This window comes from Geotrypetes seraphini, chromosome 2 (genome assembly GCF_902459505.1).
Source record: "Geotrypetes seraphini chromosome 2, aGeoSer1.1, whole genome shotgun sequence".
NCBI lineage: Eukaryota > Metazoa > Chordata > Amphibia > Gymnophiona > Dermophiidae > Geotrypetes > Geotrypetes seraphini.
In genome coordinates, this window is record NC_047085.1 from 6,598,545 (window position 1) to 6,626,034 (window position 27,490).

The following is a 27,490-nucleotide window of genomic DNA, read 5'->3' on the forward strand; positions in this document are numbered from 1 at the left end:
GTACCATGGCCTGGTACAGTGGCATGATAACCTTCTCCGATCTGTTCATGATCTCCTTCTTTATCATTCCTAGCATTCTGTTTGCCCTTTTTGCCACCGCCACACTTTGCGCAGACAGCTTCATTGGCTTGTCAATCAGAACTCCCAAGTCTCTTTCCTGGGAGGTCTCTCCAAGTACTGCCCCGGACATCCTGTATTTGTGCATGATATTTTTGTTACCGACATGCATCACATTACACTTATCCACGTTGAACCTCATTTGCCATGTCGATGCCCATTTCTCGAGCTTGATTATGTCATGTTGCAGATCTTCGCAATGCCCCTGTGTCTTCACTACTCTGAATAACTTCGTATCGTTCGCAAATTTTATCACCTCACCTGTCGTATCAATGTCCTATAATATCAGTGAATGGTTCCATCTTAGAACCCTTATCAGATTTCACAGATTTTTTCTTAGGCCCATATGTACCCCTGATACCTTCATATGTACCTGACTCAGCCCACATTATCAACGTTTTGGATGATTTCGATGGAGACCTAGAAGAATTGATCCTAGTAACCCTTGATATTGAATCTCTCTACACTAATATTCCTCAAATGGAGGCGTTGCATGTCATTGAGAAAACATTGAGCAACAGAAATACCCATAATCGTATACCTAATAGATGTATGATCACTCTAGCAACTATGGCTTTAACACAAAATTACTTCTGTTTCCTAGACAAGTTTTATTTACAAATTAAGGGAACAGCTATGGGAGCCTCTATGGCTCCTGATATTGCTAATTTATATGTCGCTGAGTTCGAAAAGAAGTTTCTTACTACATATGAATATGAGAATGAGGTCAGATTATATAAACGATATATAGACGATATATTCATCCTATGGAAAGGGGATATCTGTAGATTACATTCTTTTCTGGAATGGCTAAATACATGCGATCAGAATTTAAAGTTTAAAATGGAATTTCATGACCATCACAGAGCATTTCTTGATATCATGATTTCTAAAGAGCGGTACAGTTTTCATACCACCATTTATAAAAATCCCACAGATAAAAATAATTATCTACATTATTCGAGTTTCCACCAGAAACCTCTCAAGAGGAACCTTCCTTATAGCCAGTTTTTAAGACTTAAAAGGCTATGTACTACATCTGCGGAGTTTAAAAGACAAGCCCCACTGATGGCCTATAGATTCGCAAAGAGAGTCTATCCCTTAAGTGATATAAATAATGGTTACAAACGCTCCAAACTACAACACCGTGAAGACTTACTTCAAACTGGGAATAGAGTTTGCACTATACCAGACTTTACCTGTATTTTGAAACATTCATATTTATCAGGCGAAGTGAAACACATTATCATGGCTAACTGGTGGATCCTTGAGCTACATCAATGCTTCAGAGGTAAGAAACCCACCATCGCAATATCAAGAAATGCCAACCTTAGAGACAAATTGGTGCCTTCGGCTCTCCCTAAAGCCATGAGCACCCAGAATTGCCATAAAGGACACCAACCCTGTCTCTCATGTTCGGTATGTCGACATTTTCTGAGAATCACCACCTTCACACATCCATGTACAGGCAAGACGTACAATTTAAACTTCAGCAGCAATTGTGATACTCCACATGTGATTTATATTATTATTTGCCCCTGCCAACTTCTTTACATCGGCAAAACTAAGAGGAAAATAAAAACAAGAATCATCGAACACAGAAACTGCATATTGAGGGAAATATTGACAGCACCTCTAGTTCAGCATTGGAGAGAACTTGCTCATACCATTAATGATCTTCGTTTTTTTGTATTTAAGACTTTTAAATCAAGTTGGAAAGGTGGCAACATTGATAATATCTTACTGCAAGCTGAACAAAGAGCGATTTTTGAGTTGAATACAATGATGCCTGCTGGATTAAATCTTGAGATTTTTTATAATCCATTGAAGGTTTTTATATTTATAGTCCAGTGATGTTTCATGTTAATGATAATTAGTTTTAACCTTTATTCTATTTTGCCCATTATGTTGGTGACATATATATATATATGTATATATTTATTTTATTTTTTTTTACATCAAAATTGTTTGTATACAATGTTATTTGTTATATTAATTAGATATTTATTATCATATAGGTATGTTATATTGTGCTTACTCATGGATAAGGGTCAAATGTCTCATGTATCAAACGATGTTTATCGCCATTACTTCTTTCTAGTTCTTTCCTTTCCCCTTTTGTATGTCTCTTTTTCATATTCTTTATTGTGTTCCCTTTGTAGTAATTTTGTTTTATAAAACGAGCCTATCAGACTCGTGTTATAGTTAAATTTGGTTGGTCAGTATTTCCGTATATATCATGTCTTCGCTTCATTTTTACTCTCTTTATTTCATCTCCCAAAGGTTCCTTCTGTAGTTACATCGCTTTACAAAACGGGCCGATGAGACCCCCTTTTATAGTTTTATCTGGTTGGTTAGAGTTTCTGCATACATCATTACATATAGATGTTCTTTTTAACATCCAGATAGCAATTTTAATAACCATTGGGTCACAATCACTTTAAACATGCCCACTAGCTCCTGATAGGTTCCGGTTAAGCTTTTTGCGGCTCTAAGAACATGAGTGTCATGCCTTTTCTGTTCCGTCGTCCTATTTGGACACGCCCATTATCCAATCACTTTTGTCCACAGCTTCGTTGACCTGTAGTTTTCCCACGGCGTCTTTTTCATCGCCGTTGCGGAGGATTTTCATATTGAAGTTTCTGACTGTAGATTGATGAACAGGGGCAATCGGTAAGTCCATATTCATTAAGATTTCTTTGCCTGGTGACCATTTTAACATTTATTCAATACGGCATTATTTCATTAGGCTGCATAATTATGTTATTATTTCCTTCCCACCTTTTGCTATAAGCATGAGCGCGGAGGAAGATAACTCTTCCCTTATGAGCTTCTAAATTATTAACATTATTTACAATTATATTATACATGGTAATTTATTTATTATATATTGTTGTTAGCGTTGCTCTAGTAATGCAGATCAGATGCATCTACGTACTTTTAATCAAACCCGTACGAACGTGGATATACTTATTTGCTAACAGATATTAAACACCATTCTGGCCAGTACTCCCTTAAGTTTCCCTTGGATGATCGTAATGCACATAGACCTCTTTTCAATTATGCCGTATGGGCCTGTCGGCATATTTCTTTTAGCAGATATCATTTCGGCAAGTATTGCCCTAAGTATTTTCTTACATTATTTGGTGGGATGAACTTTAGATGTAATTTTTATATGGCTTGACCCTCCGGTTTGCACATTACATTGTAATCCAACGTTTTTATTAGGAACTCCTATCGGTTTTATCTACTTTTATTTACACTATTTTTTGAGAGATGGTTTTATGTACTTTTTAACATTTAAGGTAGACGTTTGATATTAAATGGTATTTTATTCACACAGTTATGTTTAAGAATAAGGTTTTATGGTATTCTTAGCATAGTACTAAAAATCAGTATTTTGAATAAAAGAACTTTACTTTTTATGTTTTAATAGTGGGCAATAATATCTACATTTTTATTATTTTTTATTTCTCTTTTTACAGTTTGGTACCTTTTAGCAGTCTATTTTATACCTTATGCACCATGGTAGGTTCCCTCTGGTCATTATCAATTCACATATTATTACTTCACTTGTTAATTTGCATCTCCTAATCCACATGGTTATGAGCTTAACATATTGCACTTTCACTTATTTCTCTACAATTATCTTTCTTATGTTTGTGTCTTATGATCTTGTGCATGCTTTCATTTCACTCATAGTTTTGTAGAAGGAGCATTGGTTTTTAAAAAAAATTTAAAAAAATTTTCATGTATATATTCTGTCACATTTTCTCACATACTTTGTAATATATCATTATTTGTCACACATTCTTTGTAATATATCACATTTTCATATATTTTGTAACACACAACTATTCGTTCACTATGTCACATTTCTCTTGTATGGTAATAATCACACTTTTAATACAACACCAGCTTTTATCATTATGGATTAATTACATAATCTCAGTAATGATATTTATATCATTAGGACCCCTGAGGAAGGCGTGTTGTCCGAAACACGGACTGTGTCGGGTCCTTGGGTTGGTAATAAGGTCGTATATTTACTGCATTTTATCATTAGTATAATAAACATTGCCTGCATCCTGTACATAGCCTGCAGTTTTTGTTTGGTTTTTCCTCGAACTATGTATCTATCCATTGAATCATCTCAGCTAGTTGGTTGAGGTACATCTCGAGCAAAATAGATGACAGTAACAATCCTTGTGGTACCCTGCAGGTCAACACCTGTGATGACGATGAGATGCTGCAGAACAGTATGGGCTGTGGTTTGCAGCATGAAAAGTACTGTGAAATCTAGCAGTGCTGAGGCAAATCCCCTATCAGTTTCTATGAAGATCTAGTTAGGGCTAAGAGGACCGTCACGATTCAGATTAACGTGAATGTAGCCAGTTTCTCTCTTCTGTTCAGCTCAGTAATTCTAGATTGTTTATAAGTTTTCCTAGAAATTGATTGTTAGATACTGGCCAGCAACTTTCAAGCTTGTCCTGGTCATGATTGTTCTTTCGCAAAGGTCACACCACTGCCCACTCCAGTTTTGACTGCACAGGTTGATTCTGAGGCCAAGGGAGGAGGGATGAGAAAGAAGTAGAGAATGGTCAACCAAATCAAAAGCCACGGAGATATCTAAAGATATTGCTAGAACAATATAGTGCTTATCTAGGTGTGAATGGATGTCAGTTTCTGTGTTATGATGGCAGCGGAAACCAGATTGTTTTGGATGTAATACTGCTGTTGTTTCAACAAAAGTTGAAAGTTGAAGAAAAAGTACCAGTTCTTTTGAGAGATGGCAAAGATTTGCTACCGGGCAACAATAAACCAGATTAGTTAGATCAAATGAGGGCTTATTAAGAATGAGTCTTACCATTGCCGATTTCCATAGTGAGGGAACCTGTCCTGTTGAAAGACTAGAATTAATTATTAGCAAAATGTAAGGCATCAGCTCCAGCTGAGGAATCGTAATCCAAGTAGTGTAGGTTTATACAGTATAACAAGATCAGGCAGTGCAGCCCCTCATTATACAAAATTGTAGTGCAGTTTTAGCACCGGCCATGGTGGTAACAGCTCGAAGAATTCCTATAAGCAACGAAGCTGTTACCGCCGCAGCCAGCGCTACGGTTTTATAAAAGAGTGGGTTAGATTATTATGACTAAAAGATTCTCATGGTATTAAGGTTGCGTAAGTTGCTTTCTCCGGAAAATTTTCGACAAGTCATGCAGCGCTTCGTACTGCTGCACCTGGATTATTGCAATGCGCTCTTTTGTGGACTTCCAAAGAAATCTTTAAGGGCATTGCAAGTTGCACAAAATGCAGTGGCGAGAGTAATTGGTGGCATTTCCCGTTCCGTGCATGTAACTCCATTATTGGCCAAGTTACACTGGCTTCCAGTATCTTGGAGAATTCTGGCGCTAGAGTTTAAAGCCACTCAAGACGTTCCGCCAAAGGCAGTCAGTGTTCTGGTGTCTACATATACGCCCTCTCGACCGCTTTGGCTTAACTAGTCATGTTAAAAATTGCAGAATATCAAATAAATTAACTGTAGGTCGGAATCGCAATACAGTACTCCCCCGATATTCGTGGGGGTTCCATTCCAGGAACCCCAGTGAATCTTGAAAAACCGCGAATATGTTTTTTAGCGGGGGAGACAGGAGAAGGCAGCCGGAGCACCGGCACGTGAAGGAAATCACTCGCAGTATGCTCTGACCGCCTCTTCCTGCACTAAAGTCGGGCCTCACCAATCAGGATCTGCTTTGAGCATTTCAGTTTCTTCAAATCCAGGAATATTCTCAATTGCTCTGGTGAATAAAAAACATATTGTACTCCTACGTATTTAATCTCACACTTACAAGGATAAGCCAAGAGAAATGAGGCTCCTAAAGTCAGGGCCTCAGATCTCATTGCCAGAAATCATTTTCTTCGTTCTTGTGTTTGCCGGGTAACGTCCGGAAACATCCACACTTTTTTACCAAAGAACAATGCTTGCGAATTATGGAAATACAATCGAAAAATAGCATTAACATCTTGCTCAAATACAAATGATACAAGTAAGGTGCTTCTTTCGGATGTTTCAGATAAACTTTTAAATTTAAATTTTCCTGAGCATTTATATTAATTTGTTCCACCTCTGGATTTATTCCTAAATCTTTCTTAGAAGGCAAATAATAAATTTTGTTGATAGGCGGAATAGCTTCAGAAGGAAATTTCAAAATTTCAATCAGGTATTTTTGAATAAATCCAAAGGAGTCATTACTATAGATTTAGGAAAATTCAGCAAACACATATTCAGTCTATGATTAAAGTTGTCTAATTGTTCTATCTTTCTATTAAGAAAACTCTTATCCTTTATGATGTCAGAAACCGAGTCTTCAAGGCTTTTCACATTGTCCTTGACTAACTTTAAGTCAGTGGCAAAATTTTCTTTTATTCCTGCCATTTTTCTTTTAATCTAAAGCTGCAACGGTTGAGAAGTATCCTGGGAAGACTTGGCAACTATTGTGTTCAGGTTCTGGAGAGCCATCCATATGCTCTCCAATGTCACCACCGGAGGTTTTTCTGGCTGCAGCTCCCAGCTCTCTCTGCTCTTTCACATTCCTCGCGGAAAGTGCCCCTCAATACGGGGTTTCCCCCGCGAGAATATCTTCAAGGGACTTCCATTGCACCGCCACGAACAGAGCAGGACTCGGTGGTGGAACGACTCCTGGAGGTGAAAGAGTTGTTTCCAGGACTAGCTCTTCGGTAGCAGCAGATTCCTTTTCGGCCACTGCAAACTCCAGAATAGAGTGTTGGACAGGCGAAGATGTTCTAGCCACCGAGGGAAGAGCTTGAACATTTCCTTTGCACTTGGAGTGCAGCATTTCGAGTATAGAGGTAATGTTCCCGTTCTGCTGTCAGGCTCGATCTGGAGCGCCGTTACCAAACCGCCGCCATCTTGGACCATTTTTAAGGTTACAGTCTCTTTCTTAAAGATACTGTTTGGTCTATATGGACAAGCTATATACATGCCCCTCGGTTCTTAATTTTATCTTAGACGAGATCAAAGAATTCCAACACAAAGTGTAGTTAATATTCAAGGCCTTCAAAAGCATTTCTGTCCTTCTTTGAATAATGGAATGTCAGAAAGATTCTCAAATACAGGTGACTGGCCATTTTATTGGGATAATGACATTGATTAATTCATTATTAAACATACATATTTATTTATTTATTCAATTTTCTATACCATTCTCCCAGGGGAGCTCAGAATGGTTTACATGAATTTATTCAGGTACTCAAGCATTTTTCCCTATCTGTCCCGGTGGACTCACAGTCTATCTAATGTACCTGGGGCAATGGGGGGATTAAGTGACTTGCCCAGATTCACAAGGAGCAGCATAGGTTTGAACCCACAACCTCAGGGTGCTGAGGCTGTAGCTTTAACCACTGTGCCACACACTCCCCACAAGTTTGTTAGTACATCTTCCAGTTACATTCCATTTAAAAATTGTATACTTCAACAATATTCTATTGGTTCTATTCAAGTCACATGGTTTTACTTCATTAGTACTTTCCTTAGCAACAAGTAATGACTTACTTCATTAACATGCTTCATAAACATGCTATTGGCTTTATCTCTGTCAGTAATAGGACATGCTGACCTTGTTCTATTCTATTGCAAATGTCAAGTTTACAGAAACTTTCTCTTTTGCTAGACAATACATTCCTGTAGGCTATAGTCACATGATTTCCCCTAATTCTTCAAGCGACAAATATGGTAGTGTGACTTTTAGCTTATTTTCAGGGACCTGTTATGTTATGGCTCCAGCATCTTGTTCCAGACATTAAACCAAAATATTTTGTTCTATTAAGGAAAAATATGTACTCAGTGTGCTTTCTATACTACACTGTATCATAAGTTTCTGAAGCAGTTCTATTATTCAGCTACATTTTTTATATAATATTAGTGTCTTATAAGGTCTTAACTAAAATTGTATCTAATACATATTGGCTATGGGGCCCCCCTTATATTCTGCATACTACAGTAACCGGCACCCATAGGTAGGGTACTAGGCGTCCAGATTTCCCCAGACATGTCCTCCTTTTCAAGGACATGTCCAGGGGCCCGGACAGCTCTTCAAAACCCAGTACTTTGTCCAGCTTGTGAAAAGCTTCCCATTACAATCGCATCAGGAAGGGCATCCGCGCATGTGTGGACGCAGCGCAGTGATGTCACGCACACGCATGCTTGACATCATTGCATCACATCCGCGCATTCATGGATGCCATCTGGGGGCAGGGCTGGTGGGAAGAATGGGGCCTGAGGGCGTGGCCATGGGTACGGATTTTCCTTCAGGATAATCTGGTTACCCTACCCATGGGGATTGATAAATGCCAGATAAACGTAGTTTCTGGTTGCTCGAGAGTTACTATTATTAATAATAATAATAATTTTATTCTTATATACCACCAAAGCCATATAAGTTTGAGGCGGTTTACAGCAAGAGGCGTTGGACAATCAGCGAAGAGGTTACAATCAAAGTCAGCAAGACAATCTTACATAATAAAGAATAATAATAATAATAATAATAATTTTATTCTTATATACCGCCATACCCAGCGAGTTCTAGGCGGTTTACATTAAATTAGATTAGGATCCGCATAGACTTGCAGATTTACAACAAATTTATAGGATTTACAACAACTGTAGCCAAAACTTGGCAGATGAAAAGGGAAATTTACAACAAGTTTAGCCAACTTGTTGTAAAAGAATATGAAAGCTAAAAGGTTCATAGGGTTACAGGATGGAATAAGAAGTGGTGAGTAGATTCTTAGTTAACAAATCGATTGAACAGACTTGTTTTTAATAGTTTTCTAAAATTGAAGTAGGATGAAGAGTGCGCGAAAACGTTACTAAGCCGGTCGTTCCATTTGCCTGCCTGGAAGGCAAGAGTTCTGTCCAAGAATCTTTTGTAGTGGCAGGCTTTTATTGTCGGATAGGTGAACAGATGAATTCTTCGTGTGGGCCTAAGATAATTTGCCAGATTGAAGTGGGAAACCAGGGAAGTGGGAGCCTTTCTCTTCTCCTACTTATGCTCTGAATATCGTCGACTGTATAATGCTACTCATTGTGAAACCGTGTAATACACAGACCCTGTAACTCTCCTGTTACTATCACTAGATGTTCAATGCTATACTCTGTAATTCGCTGTCTGTACAGTTTCTCTTCATTGTAAACCGCCTAGAAGTCACAAGATTGTTGGCGGTATATAAGAATAAAGTTATTATTATTATAACATAGACAAGCGAACTTAAACAGGATTCGCGCCTCTAAGGGCAGCCAATGGAGTCTTTGATAGTAGGGGCTTATGTGTTCCCATTTTTTCAGCCTAAAGATCAGTCGAACTGCCGAATTTTGAATGACTGAGTCTTAGAATGGTTTTTTTGAAGGAACCCAAGTAAATAATGTTGCAATAATCGAGCAAGCTCAGGATGGAAGATTAAAAATAGGCCTGACTAATACTATTCCCCATACTATGCCATACCATAAACTGTTCCAGACAAACTACCGGACATGTGGTAGGCAAAGCATGGGCGTATTCAGGTGTGGCGTGCCAAGCTTGCATTTAAATTTTTGCCAGAAATTGATTTTATTTTCATTTTTATTTAAAGTATTACAGTATTTCTTAAATTTTTTTTTCTGGTTGTTTGAGAGTTCTGATTAATTGAGTTCCACATCGCTAGGCATCTGCTATTAGGGCACTTAAAGTAAGCATCATTTATAGAATCTGGCCCTTAGTGCTGAAAGTCACTTTATTTTGGGGATCCTAAATTGAATGTATGATTCTATTTATCCAGCCTTAAGCGATTTATAATAAAATTTTAGGTACTTAAACCCCTCCTTTACGCTAGCGTTTTTAGCGCCAGCCACGGCGTTAAGAACTCCGACGCTCATAGAATTCTTATAAGGAGGACCTAACTTAGGCCCTTTAAAAACCAATGAGGGCTAAGTACCTAAACCTTTTGAAAACTAATCTTTCTATCTTTTCCGCTTGCCTCCCATTTTTAAATATTACTTTTATATGTTTGCACAGTTCTGATTCTGGAATCATACTTGTGGACCGCAAAGAAAAATGGCGCAGAAGAAAAAGAAAAGAGGCCAACCCCCCCCAAAAGGGTCTAAGAAGCCCCCCAAAAAGGGTCTAACTGCAGCCCAGAGAAAGGAGCACAGCATGGTGTTTGAAAAAGAGGAGTATCTGAAAAATGAGTACCGGATCCTGACTGAGCATCTGATCACAATGAGGAAGCGGGTCAGGCAGTTCCAGCAAGATAACGAGTTCCTGGACCAGGAGGCCAAAAGGCTACAGCAAGAGAACAAAATATTTGCCTCCTACTTGGCCAAAAGGGCTCAGAAGATGGATAATTCAATCATCAGGCTGAGTGACTACAACAGACACATGTTAAAAGAGATCCGGAGTGAGAGGGCAGAACTTCTGGCAAAGTTCAAGAATAAGGAGATTGAACTGAGGAGTCAACTCCTGGAAAAGCAGGTGCAGTTCTCCGCCATGAGCAAGGAGGTGGAGGAGCTGCAGCCCTTTAAGGAGCTGCAGGCTGAGCAGAACAGCAGGATCAGGGAACTGGAGCTGGAGGTGTTGTCCATGTGGGTCATGCATGCAGACAATGTCCAGCAAGTGAAGAGCAAGTTCATGCAGGACAAGACTAGATATGAGAAGGAGTCCCGCCACCAGGTCCAACTCCTGTCCAGGAAGGCAACTAAGGAAGCTGGCTACTCTTTGGCTCAGCATACTATGAAGGTGAGGAAGGAGAACTGCCACCTTCGATGCGAGATCCTGAGGCTCATTCGTCAGGCACAGATCCTTAAGGTACACCGGTTCCGACTGCAGGAGCAAAACTGCAGGCTACGAGAAGACTTGGAGTATGACCAGGATCTAGTGCGTATCCTTCGCATAAAACGCCCACCCCGTGGCCAACGAGACACAGAAGAAGGCATCAAGGAACGCAGGTTAGATCTATCCGAGCTCTATCAGTTGCTTCATGAAGAACGTGCCAAGAATGCAAAAGAGAAAAAGCGACTTGATCCTTATCAGCACTATAAGAGGATTGCCAGCCTGATGAAGTCATTCATGTCTGAAATTTCCATGGATGAAGTTCTCCTAAATAAACCATCCTCATCGGAATATAAAATCAATATGAATTCAGGCCAGATGGTCAAGAATGTTAGCAGTGCAATCTTGCCACGTGCTGTGAGCTTCTCCAGGTTCAAGTTCTGAGTTTCAAGGGCAGATAACAAAAGGGACTTCCATTGTTACGATTTACTGTTAGTGATAATTTAAGTAACTGTAGATATTAAATAAATTTTTAATTCTAAAAGGATGCATTGCCCTCGTGTGTGTTTTGATTTCAAATTTTTCCTTGCACTCTCAAAGTGAGTTACAATCAAATAAAATACCGATGCAATTGCAAAGCGAAAACATATGGAAACATAATAAGAAAAAGAACCACAAATAATCAAATATAAGCACATAAGCAATGCCTCTGCCGGGTCAGACCTGAGGTCCATCGTGCCCAGCAGTCCGCTCACGCGGCGGCCCAACAGGTCCAGGACCTGCGTAGTAATCCTCTATCTATACCCCTCTATCCCCTTTTCCAACAGGAAATTGTCCAATCCTTTCTTAAACCCCAGTACCGTACTCTGCCCTATTACATCCTCTGGAAGCGCATTCCAGGTGTCCACCACCCGCTGAGTAAAGAAAAACTTCCTAGCATTTGTTTTGAATCTATCCCCTTCTAATTTTTCCGAATGCCCTCTTGTTCTTTTATGTTTTGAAAGTTTGAAGAATCTGTCTCTCTCCACTTTCTCTATGCCCTTCATGATCTTGTAGGTCTCTATCATGTCTCCTCTGAGTCTCCGCTTTTCCAGGGAGAAGAGCTCCAGCTTCTCCAATCTTTCAGTGTATGAAAGGTTTTCCATGCCCTTAATCATTCGTGTCGCTCTCCTCTGGACCCTCTCAAGTATTGCCATATCCTTCTTAAGATGCTGTGACCAATACTGAACACAGTACTCCAGGTGCGGGCGCACCATTGCCCGATACAACGGCAGGATAACTTATTTTGTTCTGGTCGTAATACCCTTCTTAATAATACCCAACATTCTGTTTGCCTTCTTCGCGGCTGCTGCACATTGTGCCGTTGACTTCATTGTTGTATCCACCAGTACACCCAAATCTCTTTCAAGGTTACTTCCCTCTAATACTAATCCCCCCATTTGGTAGCTGAACATCGGGTTCTTTCTCCCTATATGCATGACCTTGCATTTCCCTACATTGAATTTCATCTGCCATTTATTCGCCCACTCCTCCAGTTTGCTTAGGTCCCTTTGTAGGTCCTCACACTTGATTATCGCAATGCTTTCAAACCTATTTGATCTATTAGAATATGCATGCAGAGAGAGATTCTACTATTGGCTAAAACCCTGTCCATACAATCAGATATCCTGGTTTGATATTATTTTTGTTGAGTTAAGAGTATAAACAAAATTATGTCTTACAATAGGACTGTTCCAGAAGTGTACTAGGGGCTGCTTGTTTTTAGGTAAGTACCAGCCACAATGAGTTATTCAGTTTATCACCCAGGAACAAAGAATGCATGCAGACTCACAGTGGTATGGTTAGGGTTAACAGACATCGGGAAAATCTGGACATGTCCTCTTCCCAGACAGATTTTCCAAAACCTGGCAGGTTTTGGAAAGCCCTGAGCTCTGGCTGTGTCTGGAGGGCCTTCAACAAGCATCTGCGGATGACGTCACACACACCTGAAAACATACCTGTTCCTGAAGTATTTAGGCAACTAACCTGTACAATCCTACTCCACAATAACTGTTAATAACTAGCTTCTAACCTTGTTAATTCTAATTAACTTGTAACATCTTTTAACCGCATAGAACATCACGGTCCTGCGGTATAGAAACTGTTATTATTAGTATTATCCGCATGCTGGAGGCCCTCCAGATGTGGCTTGGAGGTCAGGGAAAAAAGATGCACTTTTGGGGGGCGGGGCTGAAGGCACAAGGCAAGGCTAGGGGCAGAACGGGGCGGGCGTTGCACCACACCCATGCACTCTGGAGTGTCCCAGACACTCCCTAACACACTCCAGGGAGCTGCACTTACTGGACATCTGCCTAGCAGCTTGATTCTTATAAAGAGCCTGTCGCACAAATATCGAGGGACACTATTAAATATCATTTGTTTTTGAACAGGACTTGAATTCCTTGATGAGAATGTTCGTTCGACATTCAAATAGTTTGTTTCTCGGTCAAAAGATATGGATCTTCCCGGATGTCACTAAGATCGAAGGAAATTATTTCTTTTATTCAACAAGATCAAGAACAATACACAGGCAGAATGCCAACAGCAAATAACCAACCCTCAACAGAGCAACCCCCACCCCCTCAACCGAGTGACATAATTGAATACAGAAAAAAAAAAAAGAGTAACAGAACAGTCAGGAGAAAAGCAAAACATATCCAAGGCTCAAAAAAGGCCCCTCCAGGAGCCACAGGAACGCCAAATACGATAAAAAGAACCACAGGTGTCATTGTTCAAAGCTGTCAATTTGGACATCAAATAAAGCTGATCTACCTTAAGCAAAAGATCAGAACGGGTAGGTAAAGAGGGTCGTTTCCAAAAAGTGGCCACACAAAGTCTGGCTGCCGTAGCAACCAGAGCCCCAAAGTGGGCATGTTCCCCACAGCATAATGAAGTAAGAACACGTCCATACTAAATAATAGGGGTAAATGAAGAACAGCAAGCACCAGGCAATGAACTATCCGCCAAAAAGGGACAATCCCAGGACAGCCCAAAAGAACCCAACCCCCCCCCCACACAATTACGCCAGCATCGCCCATCTCCATATGCATAGAAACGGGACAATTTCTCAGGCGTAAGATACCACTGGAACAGCATCTTATATCCCTGCTCTATCAGTGGAGATGCTAAAGAAACCCGAAGTAAAGAACCATAGATTTGTCCCCATTGCTGCAAGTCAAAGGTCTTACCCTTTAGAGCTTCCAATTTATGCTCATAGGACCGGGTCTGAGGTCGTGTATATAAAAGGGCCCTATATAAACGGGAAATAAGGCCCACCCCAGATCCCATCCGAAAGACCTGAAGGAAGGCAGAATCTGCCCCCTCCCATTCAGGAATCACCTTTTTTTTTCAAAAAATCCCGAAGCTGAGCATAGGCAAAAAAATCTGTCGCCGGAAGGTCATATAAAGACTGCAATGCAGCAAAAGGGACCAAGTCTCCACCCAATATGAATTGACCCAGCACACGGAGTCCCTCCGTTTCCCAGCGCCAGAAAATTCCGGAATCTCTAGCAGGCAGAAAACCAGGGGCAAATCTAATGGGAGTGGCTTGTCTTTTATTATTGTTTATTAATAACTGATGCATATTGATGGTTTTTTTTTGATGCTGTATTATTGTATTTGATGATATTTAATAAAAACTGTTTGAATCTAAAAATAACGCTGACGGTGGAACCAAGTCCTCCGGACCTGGCTCCAAGACTGCAGAGTACACACCATCCCATAGGAAGCCCCCTTCTGTAAGTCCCGAATGACATCAAGGGGAAGCCATGGTAACGCTGCAAGTGGATAAGTCGGTTGAAGGGCCTGTTCTAGGGAAACCCAGCGCTGGGAAGGAAAGGCCCAATGAAACAACACCTGCAATTGGGCAGCATAGTAATAATTAAAAAAATCAGGAACACCCATTCCCCATGAAGCCTATTCCAGTACATACGTTCCCTCCGCACCCTAGACGGTTTATGATTCCAGATGTAAGCAAAGGCCCACCGTTGAAGTCTAAGCAGGAACTGTTTAGGAATTGAGAGAGGCAGACAGGAAAATAAATATAAAAAACGGGGCAAAACATTCCTGCGCACAGCATTAATCCGGCCCATCCTAGATAACCTTAAACCCTCCCAACGATCCAGATCCGCAAAAACAGTCCGCAACAGAAGGAAATTATTTCTTGATATGCGGGAAGAAGTAAAAGGGTTGGGAGCCACATTTTTGCTTAGTTATCCATGAAAATGTTTAGTAAAATATGCCGGGACTAAGTAGGTTTGAACTCTAAGAAAATCACACAGTATCTCTGAAGGCTGCCTTATTGTAATAGAGCCGGAATAGTATCCACAATAAGCCTTTCTCTAGTATAAATGATGTTTAAGAAGTTAGAGCTCCTTAATTGAGGTCAAATAAGAGTATTAATATGGTGTTAAATTTAAATCCCAACTTAGATATTTTTGACTTCTTTTAATTAAGGATGTTGATTTGGACCTTTTCTTCTTTAGATTAAGTTAGGGTATCTATGTATATTCTGATACTGAAACTCTGGTTTTCTGGAACAAGAGGAGTTCTTGTGTATTTGTTTGGAAAATGAATAAAAATTAAATTAAAAAAAATAAAGAGCCTGTCGCACAACTTGATCTAATCTAATGTAATCTTTGATTTTATATACCGATTCATCCCACAGGAGGGCTCGACTCGGTTAACAGAGTACTGTATTAATAAATTATACAAGAGATTAGAACAGAAACTGTATCTTTTAAGCCAAAAGTATTATCTTTTCTAATTAATTATTTGAAACAGAAGAATCATTAATAAATTTCTGGAATAAATATGACATAAGTACATAAGAAACGCCTTCACTGGATCAGACCCTAAGTCCATCTAGTCCGGTGACCCGCACACACAGAGGCCAAGATAGGTGTTCCCTGATGGAGACCTCGATTATCCGTATCCCTCAATGTGATTGGCAAGAAGGTGTACATCCAACCTGCACTTGAATCCCAGAATGTTAGTCTCCGCCACAACTTCCCCCGGGAGAGTATTCCAAGCGTCCACCACCCTCTGTGCGAAACAGAACTTCCTGACTTTACGAAAAGTGGGTAGATGAGAGGGAACTCTAATTATAGAAGGAAAGTCATTCCAAACGTTTAGAAATAAAAAAGAAAATGATCGGAAAAATGGCGGCGGTGTGAGTAGCTGCTAGAAAGACAGAGGAAAATCGCGTTTGCTGGCGCCTTCCATTTGAATTTTATTCCTATCTTACCACTCTTGTCTGACTCCTTTAGTGGGAATGCCTCATTCAAAGCGGAAGGGAGTGATTAGGGCTGAACCCTCGCAGGCCCTTGCTTCTACACCAGTCCAGCAAACCGTAGACCGCTTCTTTGCGGCTCTGTCGTTGATTGCTAAAGACTCCGGAGGATGTGACCCAACACTGGGCAGAGACATTGGAGAGCCTCTCCACCTTTCGGGATTTGAGACATCGTTGTCCCCTCTGGCTCCTTCCAATCCTTAATATCCGGCTACAACCGGGGCTTTGCAGCAAGAGACTCACAATCCCGGAAGTGGATCTGTGGGGTTTAGTACAGGCAGTGGAGCTGAAGAATCAACCAGAGAGAAAGGGATCTTTTCCCGCTCCCACAGAGGCTTCCTTAGGAGACATTTGGACACTCCTTCAACGCCTGGAGACTAAATTGACTCAAACTACTGAAGAGGTAACAAGTATTACTTCTAAGCTTGATAACTCAAATTGTCAACTCAGTAAAAAAAGATCTTTCAGACCATTTAAGGACAATTTAAGGTAGCAATGATTAAAGATAATTCTTGACAGACTAAAATCTATAGGTGTCCGTGACCAAATACTTGATTGGTTCACTTCCTTCCTTTCTAATCGATCATCCATAGTTAGTTTCAATAACACGACATCAAAGTCTTAGTCTCTCAATTATGGCATTCCCCAAGGATCCATTCTATCCCCACTATTGTTTAACATCTTTCTATCACCCTTATTAAGTCTATGTCAATCAATAGGCTTTACTACTTACGCATATGCCGATGACATCCAAATCTTGCATCCCCTAAATCCAGAATATACAGAGGAAATACTTGAGATCAACAAAAAACTTGAAACAATCAAAGACTGGCTCAATTCCAACATGCTAGCTCTAAACATTTAAAAAACAAAAGCTTTACTTTTCCCATGGAAAATGGAATAAGCTTGAGTATTCCTTTCACCCTCAATAACAATCATCTGGACTTAGTAACATCTTTAAAAATACTGGGTGTCATTATTGACAATGAGTTTTCTTATCACGAACACATAAGTAATACTGTTAAATTCTGCTTCTATAGAGTACGCATGATTCGTTCAATCTCCAAGTTTCTTGAGCCAAAATCATTAAACATTCTCATCCACTCCTTAATTATCGCAACTCATTACTGATAAACATCACACAAAAAGAAAAGAAGTGTCTTCAAATAATACAAAACACAGCCGTTAAACTTATCCATAATGGTAAAAGATATGATCATGTTACTCCCTTTCTGATCAACTCTCATTGGCTTCCCATCAACCATCGTATCACCTTTAAAATATTACTCTTAGCATTTAAAACTCTGTCCACTAATGAACCAAAATTTATTAACAGAATGCTTATCTAATATAATAAAACGCTAAGCCACGCATGCGCACTCCCACCTGCGTGCGTCTGTTTTCCATGAGATGTAGGGCACCTGAGGTAGGAGTGCGCATGCGCGCGAATCTCTCTCTCTCTGGCCGGTCGTTGGCGTCGTCTTCGTTCCTCTCCCCGGCACACCCGTTCAGCCTCCCATCCGACCCTCCCTTCAGCTCCCTTAGTCCCTTGCCGCCACTCCTCTTCTCTTCCCGCCCTGCGGTCCCGACAAACGTCCTTACTCCAGCAGGGGCCGCAGCACTCTAAACATGCTGCTTTGCGGCCTGCTACTGCCTTGATTTGCTCTGCCTGACACGGCAGAGCAAATCAGGGCAGTAGCAGACCGCGAAACAGCGTGTTTAGAGTGCTGCGGCCCCTGCTGGAGTAAGGACGTTTGTTGGGACCGCGGGAAGGGGGCGGCAAAGGACTAAAGGACGCAGGCAGGGATCCTGAGAGAAGCCGCGGGGCACTTTTACACAAAAAAACAAATCCGGTAAGGGACGACATGGAGGGGGAGGGAAATACTGCTACTGCACCACATACCCGCTCTCCCCTGCTCTCCACCTCACAATAGGGCAATGCAGTATTTCTTGATAATTCTCTTGGTATGGCATTCTAGATTTGACATAACATGATGCAGTATTTCTGTGGTAACCATTTGGATTTGGAATACAGGCTGAGCATTTTTAGTGGACTGGAGGGGGGGAGGGAGGGAAGAGAGTGCGCAGCGGCTTTAAACTTTAAAATAAACTTTGGCCGGTAGTGCTGTTTTTCCGTGATGGAGGTCTGCGTGAGCTCTCCCAGAGCCTGGCCCGCACCAAGACGCGCTCCTACGGCACTACGGCTAATACGCGAAAAGAAAATAAAGAAAACGTTGGCCCCTGCCGAAGAAGTGGAAGGTGGAGGAGGGGCGTGAGGAGCCGGAGAGCTTGCTTGTGTATAGCCGAGGAGGAAGTGCAGCAGGAGCAAGGAGGTGGGGAGAGTGGATTTCCCCTACTTGGATGTCAGGCATCAAGAGGATTGGAGTAAAAGCTTTGGTCCTGCAATCCTCACTCTTTTCCTGGGGCTACTGCTGGACAGGGGGGGAGCAGGTCGTAAAAGAGAAGAGCTACTGCTGGACAGGGGGAGCAGGGAATGGGAGGGGGGTGCTGCTGGACAGGGGGAGATAAAAGGAGAAGGGCTACTGCTATATGGGGGGAGCAGGGAAAGGGGGGGGTGCTGCTGGACAGGGAGGAGGTAAAAGTAAGGGAGAAGGGCTGCTAGCACCCATTAATGTAACGGGCTAAACAACTAGTTCCTTATAATACACCGCGCTCCCTCTGATCCACAAACCAAAAGCTCATAGTAGTCCCTTCCTTGAAAGTTATCGGTACCAGACGTCACGATATGTTTTCGGTGAAGGCCCCGCAACTTTGGAACACTCTGCCTCAATATTTAAGAGAGGAAAATGATCATAGCCATTTTAAAAATAATTTAAAAAGTTTTCTTTTTAAAGATGCTTTTAATCTTTAATTGTAAAATAGTTATCCTCCAGGCTTATATTACTCCCTCCCTAATGTTTTTCCCATCTGTGGCTCTTTCTATTTTAAAGCACTGATTTGTAACTTTATTCCTCCGTTCCCTTGTGTATCAATTAGTCTGTAAGTTTGTCAGTCTAACCAATTACTTTGTTTTAAAATTTTAACTAACATGTTTAAACGTATTTTATTGTAACTCGCTTAGTAAATGGGAATAAGCGATTTATCAAATCAAAATAAAACTTGAAACTTTACACTTATGCTGATGACATCCTTGTCCTCCTCGAGACCGACTCGAACCTTACTAACCTCTCTGAGAACATATCCTCATGTATAACGAACCTCCAATCCTGGGCCCACATTGTACAAATGAAACTGAACGAGTCCAAAACAAAATTACTTTGGCTCGGCCCAAAATTAGACCAACTACCCAACTTCATCCCACTGTCCTCTGGCTCCACTCTGCAGCTTGAGTTCTCAGCAAAGTTCTGGACATCATCATTGACTCTACATTGTTCATCAACGACCACCTCAATTCCTTGGTAAAAAAAATGCTTTTTCAGCCTTAACATGCTGAGGAAAGTGAGATCCTATTTCCATCAAAAACACTTTGCCGTCCTTGTCCAATCCATCATCCTTTCCAGACTGGACTATTGCAACTCTATCTACTTAAGCCTAACAAAGAAAAACCTTCAAAGACTTCAGTGGATTCAGAATGCTGCAGCTAAGCTTATCGTCGCAAAAAGTAAATTTGACCATGTCTTACCGCTCCTGTCCAAGCTTCACTGGCTTCCAGTAATCTCCAGGGTCCACTTTAAATGCACCTGCCTAACTTTCAAGATCCTACATGGCATCCTCCCTCCCTTTATTCCACTTTCTTGGAATTCCTCAAATCCTAATACCACCAGATCCACCCAAAATTTAAAACTATCCTTCCCCTCATTAAAAGGCATTTCCCATGCAGGAAAACTAGGGACCTCCCTTCCCTTCAGAATCACTGAGCTCTGGAACAACCTTACCTCCCCTCTTCGGAATCTGAGCTCTCTCCAACTTTTCCGTAAACATCTGAAAACCTGGCTATTCTCAAAAATGTAATACTTCCTCCCTCTCTGGTATATTAAGCCCCTCTAAACATTCTTTTTACTATGGCCCATAACCCTTCATTGGAGTTCCTCTTCTATCCCAACTCCTGTAAACCGTGCTGAGCTCCACGATTGTGGAGAGGATGCGGTATACAAACCTAAGGTTTAGTTTAGTTTAGTTTAAAAATTGGCCATAGTTTTTATTCTCTTAACAGTGGGAAAGACAAGTTTATATTTCTGAGGGCTCCTAGAGTTAGAGATTTCTTGTGAATTAAATGAAACAGAGACCAAAGGAGAAAAAATACCATATAGGATTTTGAAAATTACAGTCGCACACTTAAATTGGATCCTCCAGGAAATGGGAAGCCAGTGAAGGGATCTCTGCAAAGGTGGGACATGGTCATATTTATGTTTACCATATATCAATTTGGCCGCCGTATTTTGGATAAGTTGCACCTTCTTCAAATTGCATTTACTTAAACAAGCATAAAGTGAGTTGCCATAGTCCAGCTGAGATAGAATAATAATTTGAACCAGAACTGCAAAATGTTTCTGAAAAAAAAGATGAAGTACTCTTCTAAGTATCTTTAGACTGAAAAAGCATTTTTTTTTGTAACATTATTAACTTGAGCAGATAATGAAAGTGAAGAATCCAGAATAAAACTCAGAATTCTAGATAAAAAATCAATTTCAGTGAGTCACCAGAGGCTGACAAAATTGAACTGGGCAACTGCTCAATTTTTGGCCCAAACCATAATAATTTTGTCTTAGTAGTATTTAATTTCATGCTCACTGAAAAAGCCCAATCTTGGATTCTTAAGATGCATGAATTGGGAAGAATAACCCAAATCACAGTTACTGGATGTTAGGATCCACCTTGGGGGTTAGCGCCCAAGAAAAGGATCTGGGTGTCTCTGTAGACGATATGATGAAACCTTCCATCCAATGTGTGGTGGCGGCCAAAAAAGCAAACAGGATGCTAGGAATTATTTAAAAAAGGATGGTTAACAAGACTAAGAATGTTATAATGCTCCTGTATTGCTCCATGCTGCGACCTCATCAGGAGTACTGCGTTTAATTCTGGTCTCCTTATCTCAAGAAAGATATAATGGTGCTAGAAAAGGTTCAAAGAACAGCGACCAAGATGATAAAGGGGATGGAACTCCTCTCATATGAGGAAAGACTAAAACAGTTAGGGATCTTCAGCTTGGAAAAGAGACGGCTGAGGGGAGATAGGATTGAAGTCTACAAAATCCTGAGTGGAGTAGAATGGGTACGAGTGGATCGATTTTTCATTCCGTCAAAAATGACAAAGACTAGGGGACACTCGATGAAGTTACAGGGAAATACTTTTAAAACCAATAGGAGGAAATATTTTTTCACTCAGAGAATAGTTAACCTCTAGAACGCATTAAAGATTTGTTCAACAAATCCTTGGAGAACGGAGTGGTTCCTGGGGATTGAAGAAGAGCGGATGTGGTCCCTATTCACAAAAGTGGTCGCAGAGATGAAGCAATTTGGTTATTGGAAAAATAATGGAAACGTTGCTGAAAGGACAGTGGAATTCCTATAATCAAAGGGGTTACAGGATCCAAGGCAGCATGGTTTTACAAAAGGTAAATCGTGCCAGACGAATCTGATTGAATTCTTTGGGTGACTGAAGAATTGGATCAAGGGCATATGCTAGACGTAATTCACTTAGATTTCAGCAAAGCCTTTGACACGGATCCTTATAGAAGGCTCTTGAACAAACTTGAAGGGCTGAAGTTAGGACCCAAAGTGGTGAACTGGATTAGAAACTGGTTGACGGACAGACGCCAGAGGGTGGTAGTTAATGGAAATCACTCAGAAGGAAAGGTGAGTAGTGGAGTCCCTCAGGGTTCGTTGCTGGGGCTGATTCTGTTCAATATGTTTGTGAGCAACATTGTCGAAAGGTTAGAAGGAAAAGTTTGCCTTTTTGCAGATAATACCAAGATTTGTAACAGAGTAGACACCGAAGAGGGAGTGGAAAATCTGAAAAAGGATCTGCAAAAGTTAGAGGAAGGTCTAATATCTGGCAACTAAAATTCAATGCAAAGAAGTGCAGAGTAATGCATTTGGGGATTAGAAATCGTAAGGAGCCATGTGTGCTGGGAAGTGAGAGGCTGATATGCACAGATGGGGATAGGGACCTTGGGGTGATAGTGTCTGAAGATCTAAAGGCGAAGAAACAGTGTGACAAGGCGGTGGTTGTTGCCAGAAGGATGCTAGGCTGTATAGAGGGAGGAGTGACCAGTAGAAGAAAAGAAGGTGTTGATGCCCCTGTACAGGTCGATTATGTTCAATTTTGGAGACCATTATCTAGCAAAGGACATAATAATATATTAATAATAATAACTTTATTCTTCTATACCGCCACAGTCGTGTGACAGAAGATTTGAAGTGGTCCAGAGGAAGGTGACGAAAATGGTAGGAGGTTTGCGCCAGAAGACGTATGAGGAGAGACTGGAAGCCCTGAATATGTATACCCTAGAGGAAAGGAGGGACAGGGGAGATATGATTCAGACATTCAAGTACTTGAAAGGTATCAACGTAGAACAAAATCTTTTCCAGAGAAAGGAAAATGGTAAAACCAGAGGACATAATTTGAGGCTAAGAGGTGTAAGATTCAAGAGCAACGTTAGGAGAGGGTGATTGATGCGTGGAATGCACTCCCGAGGGAGGTGGTGGAGAAGAAAACAGTTCATTCAATGTATACCCATTATTTTCTGATTAGAGATCCTTTGTGTTCATCCCACGCTTGTTTGAACTCTGTCACTATGGCCAGTACTGGGCAGGCTTGCACGGCCTGTGTCCCATAGATGGACATTCAGTTGAGGATGGGCTGGGGAGGGTTTCGATGGCTGGGCTGGGCTGGAGTGAGTTTTGATGGAGACTCTAGTACGGTAGATGGAACCTAAGCACACTACTGGCAGGGCTCTGGGTTTCTGGCCCAGAAATATCTAAGAAAAAGGACCATTTAAACTAAATAATTCATTAATGGAGCATGTATGGTTGGGCATACTGGATGGACCACTCGGTCTTTATTTGCCATCATTTACTATGTTACTATGTCTTTGTCTTTTCTTTACTTTCCTATTTTAAATGGCGTTCTTTTCATTTCTTGTTTTTATATATTTTGGACACCGTGCTGTTGATAAATTGAAGTGTGGTTAAAACTTTTAATAAACAGTCAAACGTTGCCAGAAGTTGTGTAAGAACGGATAGTGCAGCTGGTTTTAAGAAGGGTTTGGACAAGTTCCTGGAGGAAAAGTCCATAGTCTGTTATTGAGAAAGACTTGGGGGAAGCCACTGCTTGTCCTGGATCGGTAGCATGGAATGTTGCTACTCTTTGGGATTCCGAAATCTTGCTATTCTCTGGGATTCCGAAATCTTGCTATTCTTTGAGATTCTGTATGGAATGTTGCTACTCTTTGGGATTCTAGAATCTTGTTACTCCTGGGATTCCAAATCTTGCTATTCTTTGAGATTCTGTATGGAATGTTGCTACTCTTTGGGATTCCGAAATCTTGCTATTCTCTGGGATTCCGAAATCTTGCTATTCTTTGAGATTCTGTATGGAATGTTGCTACTCTCTGAGGATTCTAGAATCTTGTTACTCTCTGGGATTCCAGAATCTTGCTATTCTTTGAGATTCCGTATGGAATGTTGCTACTCTTTGGGATTCTAGAATCTTGTTACTCCTGGGATTCCGGAATCTTGCTATTCTTTGAGATTCTGTATGGAATGTTGCTACTCTTTGGGATTCTAGAATCTTGTTACTCTCTGGGATTCCGGAATCTTGCTATTCTTTGAGATTCTATATGGAATGTTGCTCTCTTTGGGATTCTAGAATCTTGTTACTCTCTGGGATTCCGGAATCTTGCTATTTGAGATTCTGTATGGAATGTTGCTCTCTTTGGGATTCTAGAATCTTGTTACTCCTGGGATTCCAAATCTTGCTATTCTTTGAGATTCCGTATGGAATGTTGCTACTCCTTGTGTTTTGGTCAGGTACTAGGGACCTGGATTGGCCACTGTGAGAATGGGCTCTGGGCTTGATGGGCCTTTAGTTCTGACCCAGTAAGGCTATTCTTGTTATTATGTGTTACTGCTACGGCAAAAACATAAAACCTGAAAGGGAGCGTACATGTGGTGAGTGGGAAGGGAGGCCGCAAGCGCAGAAAACTTTTCTAGAGCTCTCTGTGCTTGTTATTAGCTGGATGAACTCTGTCGTGCCGTGACCTAACCTGTCCATGGAGAATTGCAGAGATACTGGGAAAAATATTGGGGGTTGCTAGGCTCCCACAGAACCGATGTGTGTGCAAAGGATAACACAAGGGGCCCGTTGTACCAGAGCTCTCTTGTCCTTCCACTTCCACTAAGGCGACCTTTTGCACCCTCCGTTCACAGGTACTTAGTGGCTCCTGAAGTGAGGATGAGACCTAGTGGTTCATTTTCCATATGAAATTGAACCAATTGTTTTCATGACATCTCATTAACACCCTTCAACTTATACAGGTGGAGAGTGTGGTGCAGTGGTCAGCACCCTGAGGTTGGGGGTTCAAACCCACGCTGCTCCTTTTGACCCTGGACAAGTCATTTAATCCCTCCATTGCCCCAGGACAGAGAGGGGAAAATGCTCCCCTGGGAGAATGGTATATAGACAATTGAATAAATGAATAGTGTGAAAAGTTTCAGCCTCTGATAACCAGAGCTGAGATTGTGACATCATAATGCCTCATTCCACCAATAAGAGCCAACCTCATCAGTGATGTCACAATGGCTGGATTGTCCTACACTTGGATCCCTTTTGCTAAGTCTTGATTTCTAGAGTGGTGCAGTGGTTAAAGCTATAACCTCTGCACCCTGAGGTTGTGGGTTCAAACCCTGTGCTGTTCCTTGTGACCCTGGATAAGTCACTTAACCCCCCCCATTGCCCCAGGTACAATAGATGGATTGTGAGCCCACCAGAACAGACAGGGGAAAATGCTTAAGTACCTGCATAAATCCATGTAAACCAGACATGTCAAACTCTGGCCTGCAGGCCAAATCTGGCCCAGAGGTATTGAAATTTGGCCCGCCAGCCAATTTCAAATTTCCCCCAAAGCTGGTCCACCGGTACAAGCACCACATCATTTGTAGGTTCACGCAGCCTGCAGAGGATCACTGGTCGGCAGTAGCGATCCTAGCGGGTCGCCATAGCCTCAGCTGCATGTTCCGTCTAGCGCGGTCCCGCCCCTCCTCTGACGTATGGGACAAAGCCAGAGGGAACGTGCAGCTGAGGCTACAGCGGCCTCCGACCAGCGATCCTCTGCAGTCCGCGTGAACCTACAGATGATGCCGTGCCAGAGTCAGGTCCCAAGCAGACCTGCAGCTGAGGAAAGGTATTTGGGGGGTTTCCTAGAGGGAAGGAGAGAGATCAAGAAGGCCCACTTTCCATTTTCTATTCATTAGGGGTCATTATAGCACTAGGGGTCACTCGGAGAAATTGAAAGGGGACAGGTTTAGAACAAATGCTAGAAAATTCTTTTTTACGCAGAGGGTGGTGGACACATGGAACGCGCTTCCGGAGGAAGTGATAGGCCAGAACTCTGTACAGGGGTTCAAGAAGGGTTTGGATAGGTTCCTGGAGGATAAAGGGATAGAGGGGTACAGATAGAACTTGAGGTAGGTTATAAAAGTGGTCAGAAACCACTTCACAGGTCGCAGACCTGTTGGGCCGCCGCGGAAGCGGACCGCTGGGCGAGATGGACCTCGGTCTGACCCAGTGGAGGCAACTTCTTATGTTCTTCTTATGTTCTTATTTATTACAATGGTGTGTCTAGGAAGAGTTTTTATTATTTCAACACCCACCTGCCTGCATGCTTCTCAACCTTCGCTGCCCCCATCCCCACCCCTACTCCCCCTGAATAATAATGCCCGACACCCTCTCATTCACCCCCGCCTCAACAAGACCACACACATACACACAAAATCAGAACAGACTGCCCCCCCCCCCCATGCCTCTCTAGGACCTAAAAGAGAGAGGCAAAGTCTTTTTTATTAAAGAGCCTGCGTGGGGTTGGAGAGGTTGGAACCCTAGGCTTCTGCTAAGACTAAGGGGTCTTTTTATTAAGGTGCACATTTAGGGCTCCTTTTACTAAGGTGCGTTAGGGCCTTAACACACGGAATAGCGCATGCTAGACCTTAACGCCAGCATTGAGCTGGCGTTATTCTAGAAGCGTACCGTGTGGTTTAGCGCAAGGTAATTTCGTGTGTGCGCTAAAAACACTAGCGCAGGGACCTACACGGATCCAAGATGGCCGCAGGGACGGTTAGCTGAGCGTCCTGGCTGAGACTTTCGGGCGATTTAAAGATTTACCTGCTCCTTCAACGAACTTTTTCTTTGTTTTAAAATGCCAAAACGAAGGGGCCGAAGCGCCGCTGCAGCCTCGCGGCGTCCAGACCCCATCAGAATCTGCAGTATCGACGAACTTCTTCGCCGGATGCAGGCGGTATCCGTGGCGTCGTCGGCTCACCCGATGGAGGCACTTGGAGGCGAGCTGCAGGCGATCTCCCCGGGACTAAAGATCTCCCTTAGCCCTGACGCCAGAGCACCTCCCCCACTACCTCGGACAGCCAGCTCCCCACAAGAGGAGGAGTTACTGGTGAGCTCCCCTCCTGTGAGGCTTTGAAAATCAGAGAGGGGAGCTTGGATTTAGAGCAGGACTCCCGTTTGGAGAGCCCTGTGGTGTCTGAGGATATTATCAACAACAGCATTCAGGAGGGACACCTACAAGAGGCGAGGTCAGTTGAATTGTGTAATACTGTGCCTAAAAAATATACCACAGTAGATAAGCCCCAAGAAATAACCCTAGAAGCAATTTGGGATCTAGTGGCAGATCTGGCTAATTCTATTAAGCCTCAACTGCGTCAAGTTGAACAAAAATTAAAAACCCATGATACATATATAACAAATATACAGACTGATCTGCAAGATTTAAAAAATTCAAATATGGTCACCAAACAGCTAACAGAAACATTAATGCGAGATAATACAAATTTGAGAAGGAAATTGGAAGCATTGGACAATATTTCTCGCAATAATAATCTTAGACTAATTAACTTTCCTAGAGTGGCAACAAAACCCCCGTGAGATATGTTGAAACGATATATGGTAGAGATATTGGGAATTTCAGAAGAACTGCTACCACCAGGTCTACTATTTGCCTATACGAAGGGAAGAAGGACAACATTCAAAA

At 41.8% G+C, this 27,490-nt stretch overlaps 1 protein-coding gene across 2 annotated transcripts in view; it reads left to right on the top strand.

Annotated features, from left to right (window-relative positions):
* CCDC166 (coiled-coil domain containing 166) overlaps positions 1-11,487 on the top strand; it is a 34,995-nt gene extending 23,508 nt beyond the window's left edge. For both annotated transcript variants that reach the window (XM_033934233.1, XM_033934232.1), the window contains exon 2: positions 10,188-11,487. In XM_033934233.1, the coding sequence (XP_033790124.1) occupies positions 10,227-11,384 (1,158 nt within the window). In that variant the 5' untranslated portion in view covers positions 10,188-10,226 and the 3' untranslated portion in view covers positions 11,385-11,487. The remainder of the gene's footprint in view (positions 1-10,187) is intronic.
* The last annotated feature ends 16,003 nt before the right edge of the window (positions 11,488-27,490 follow it).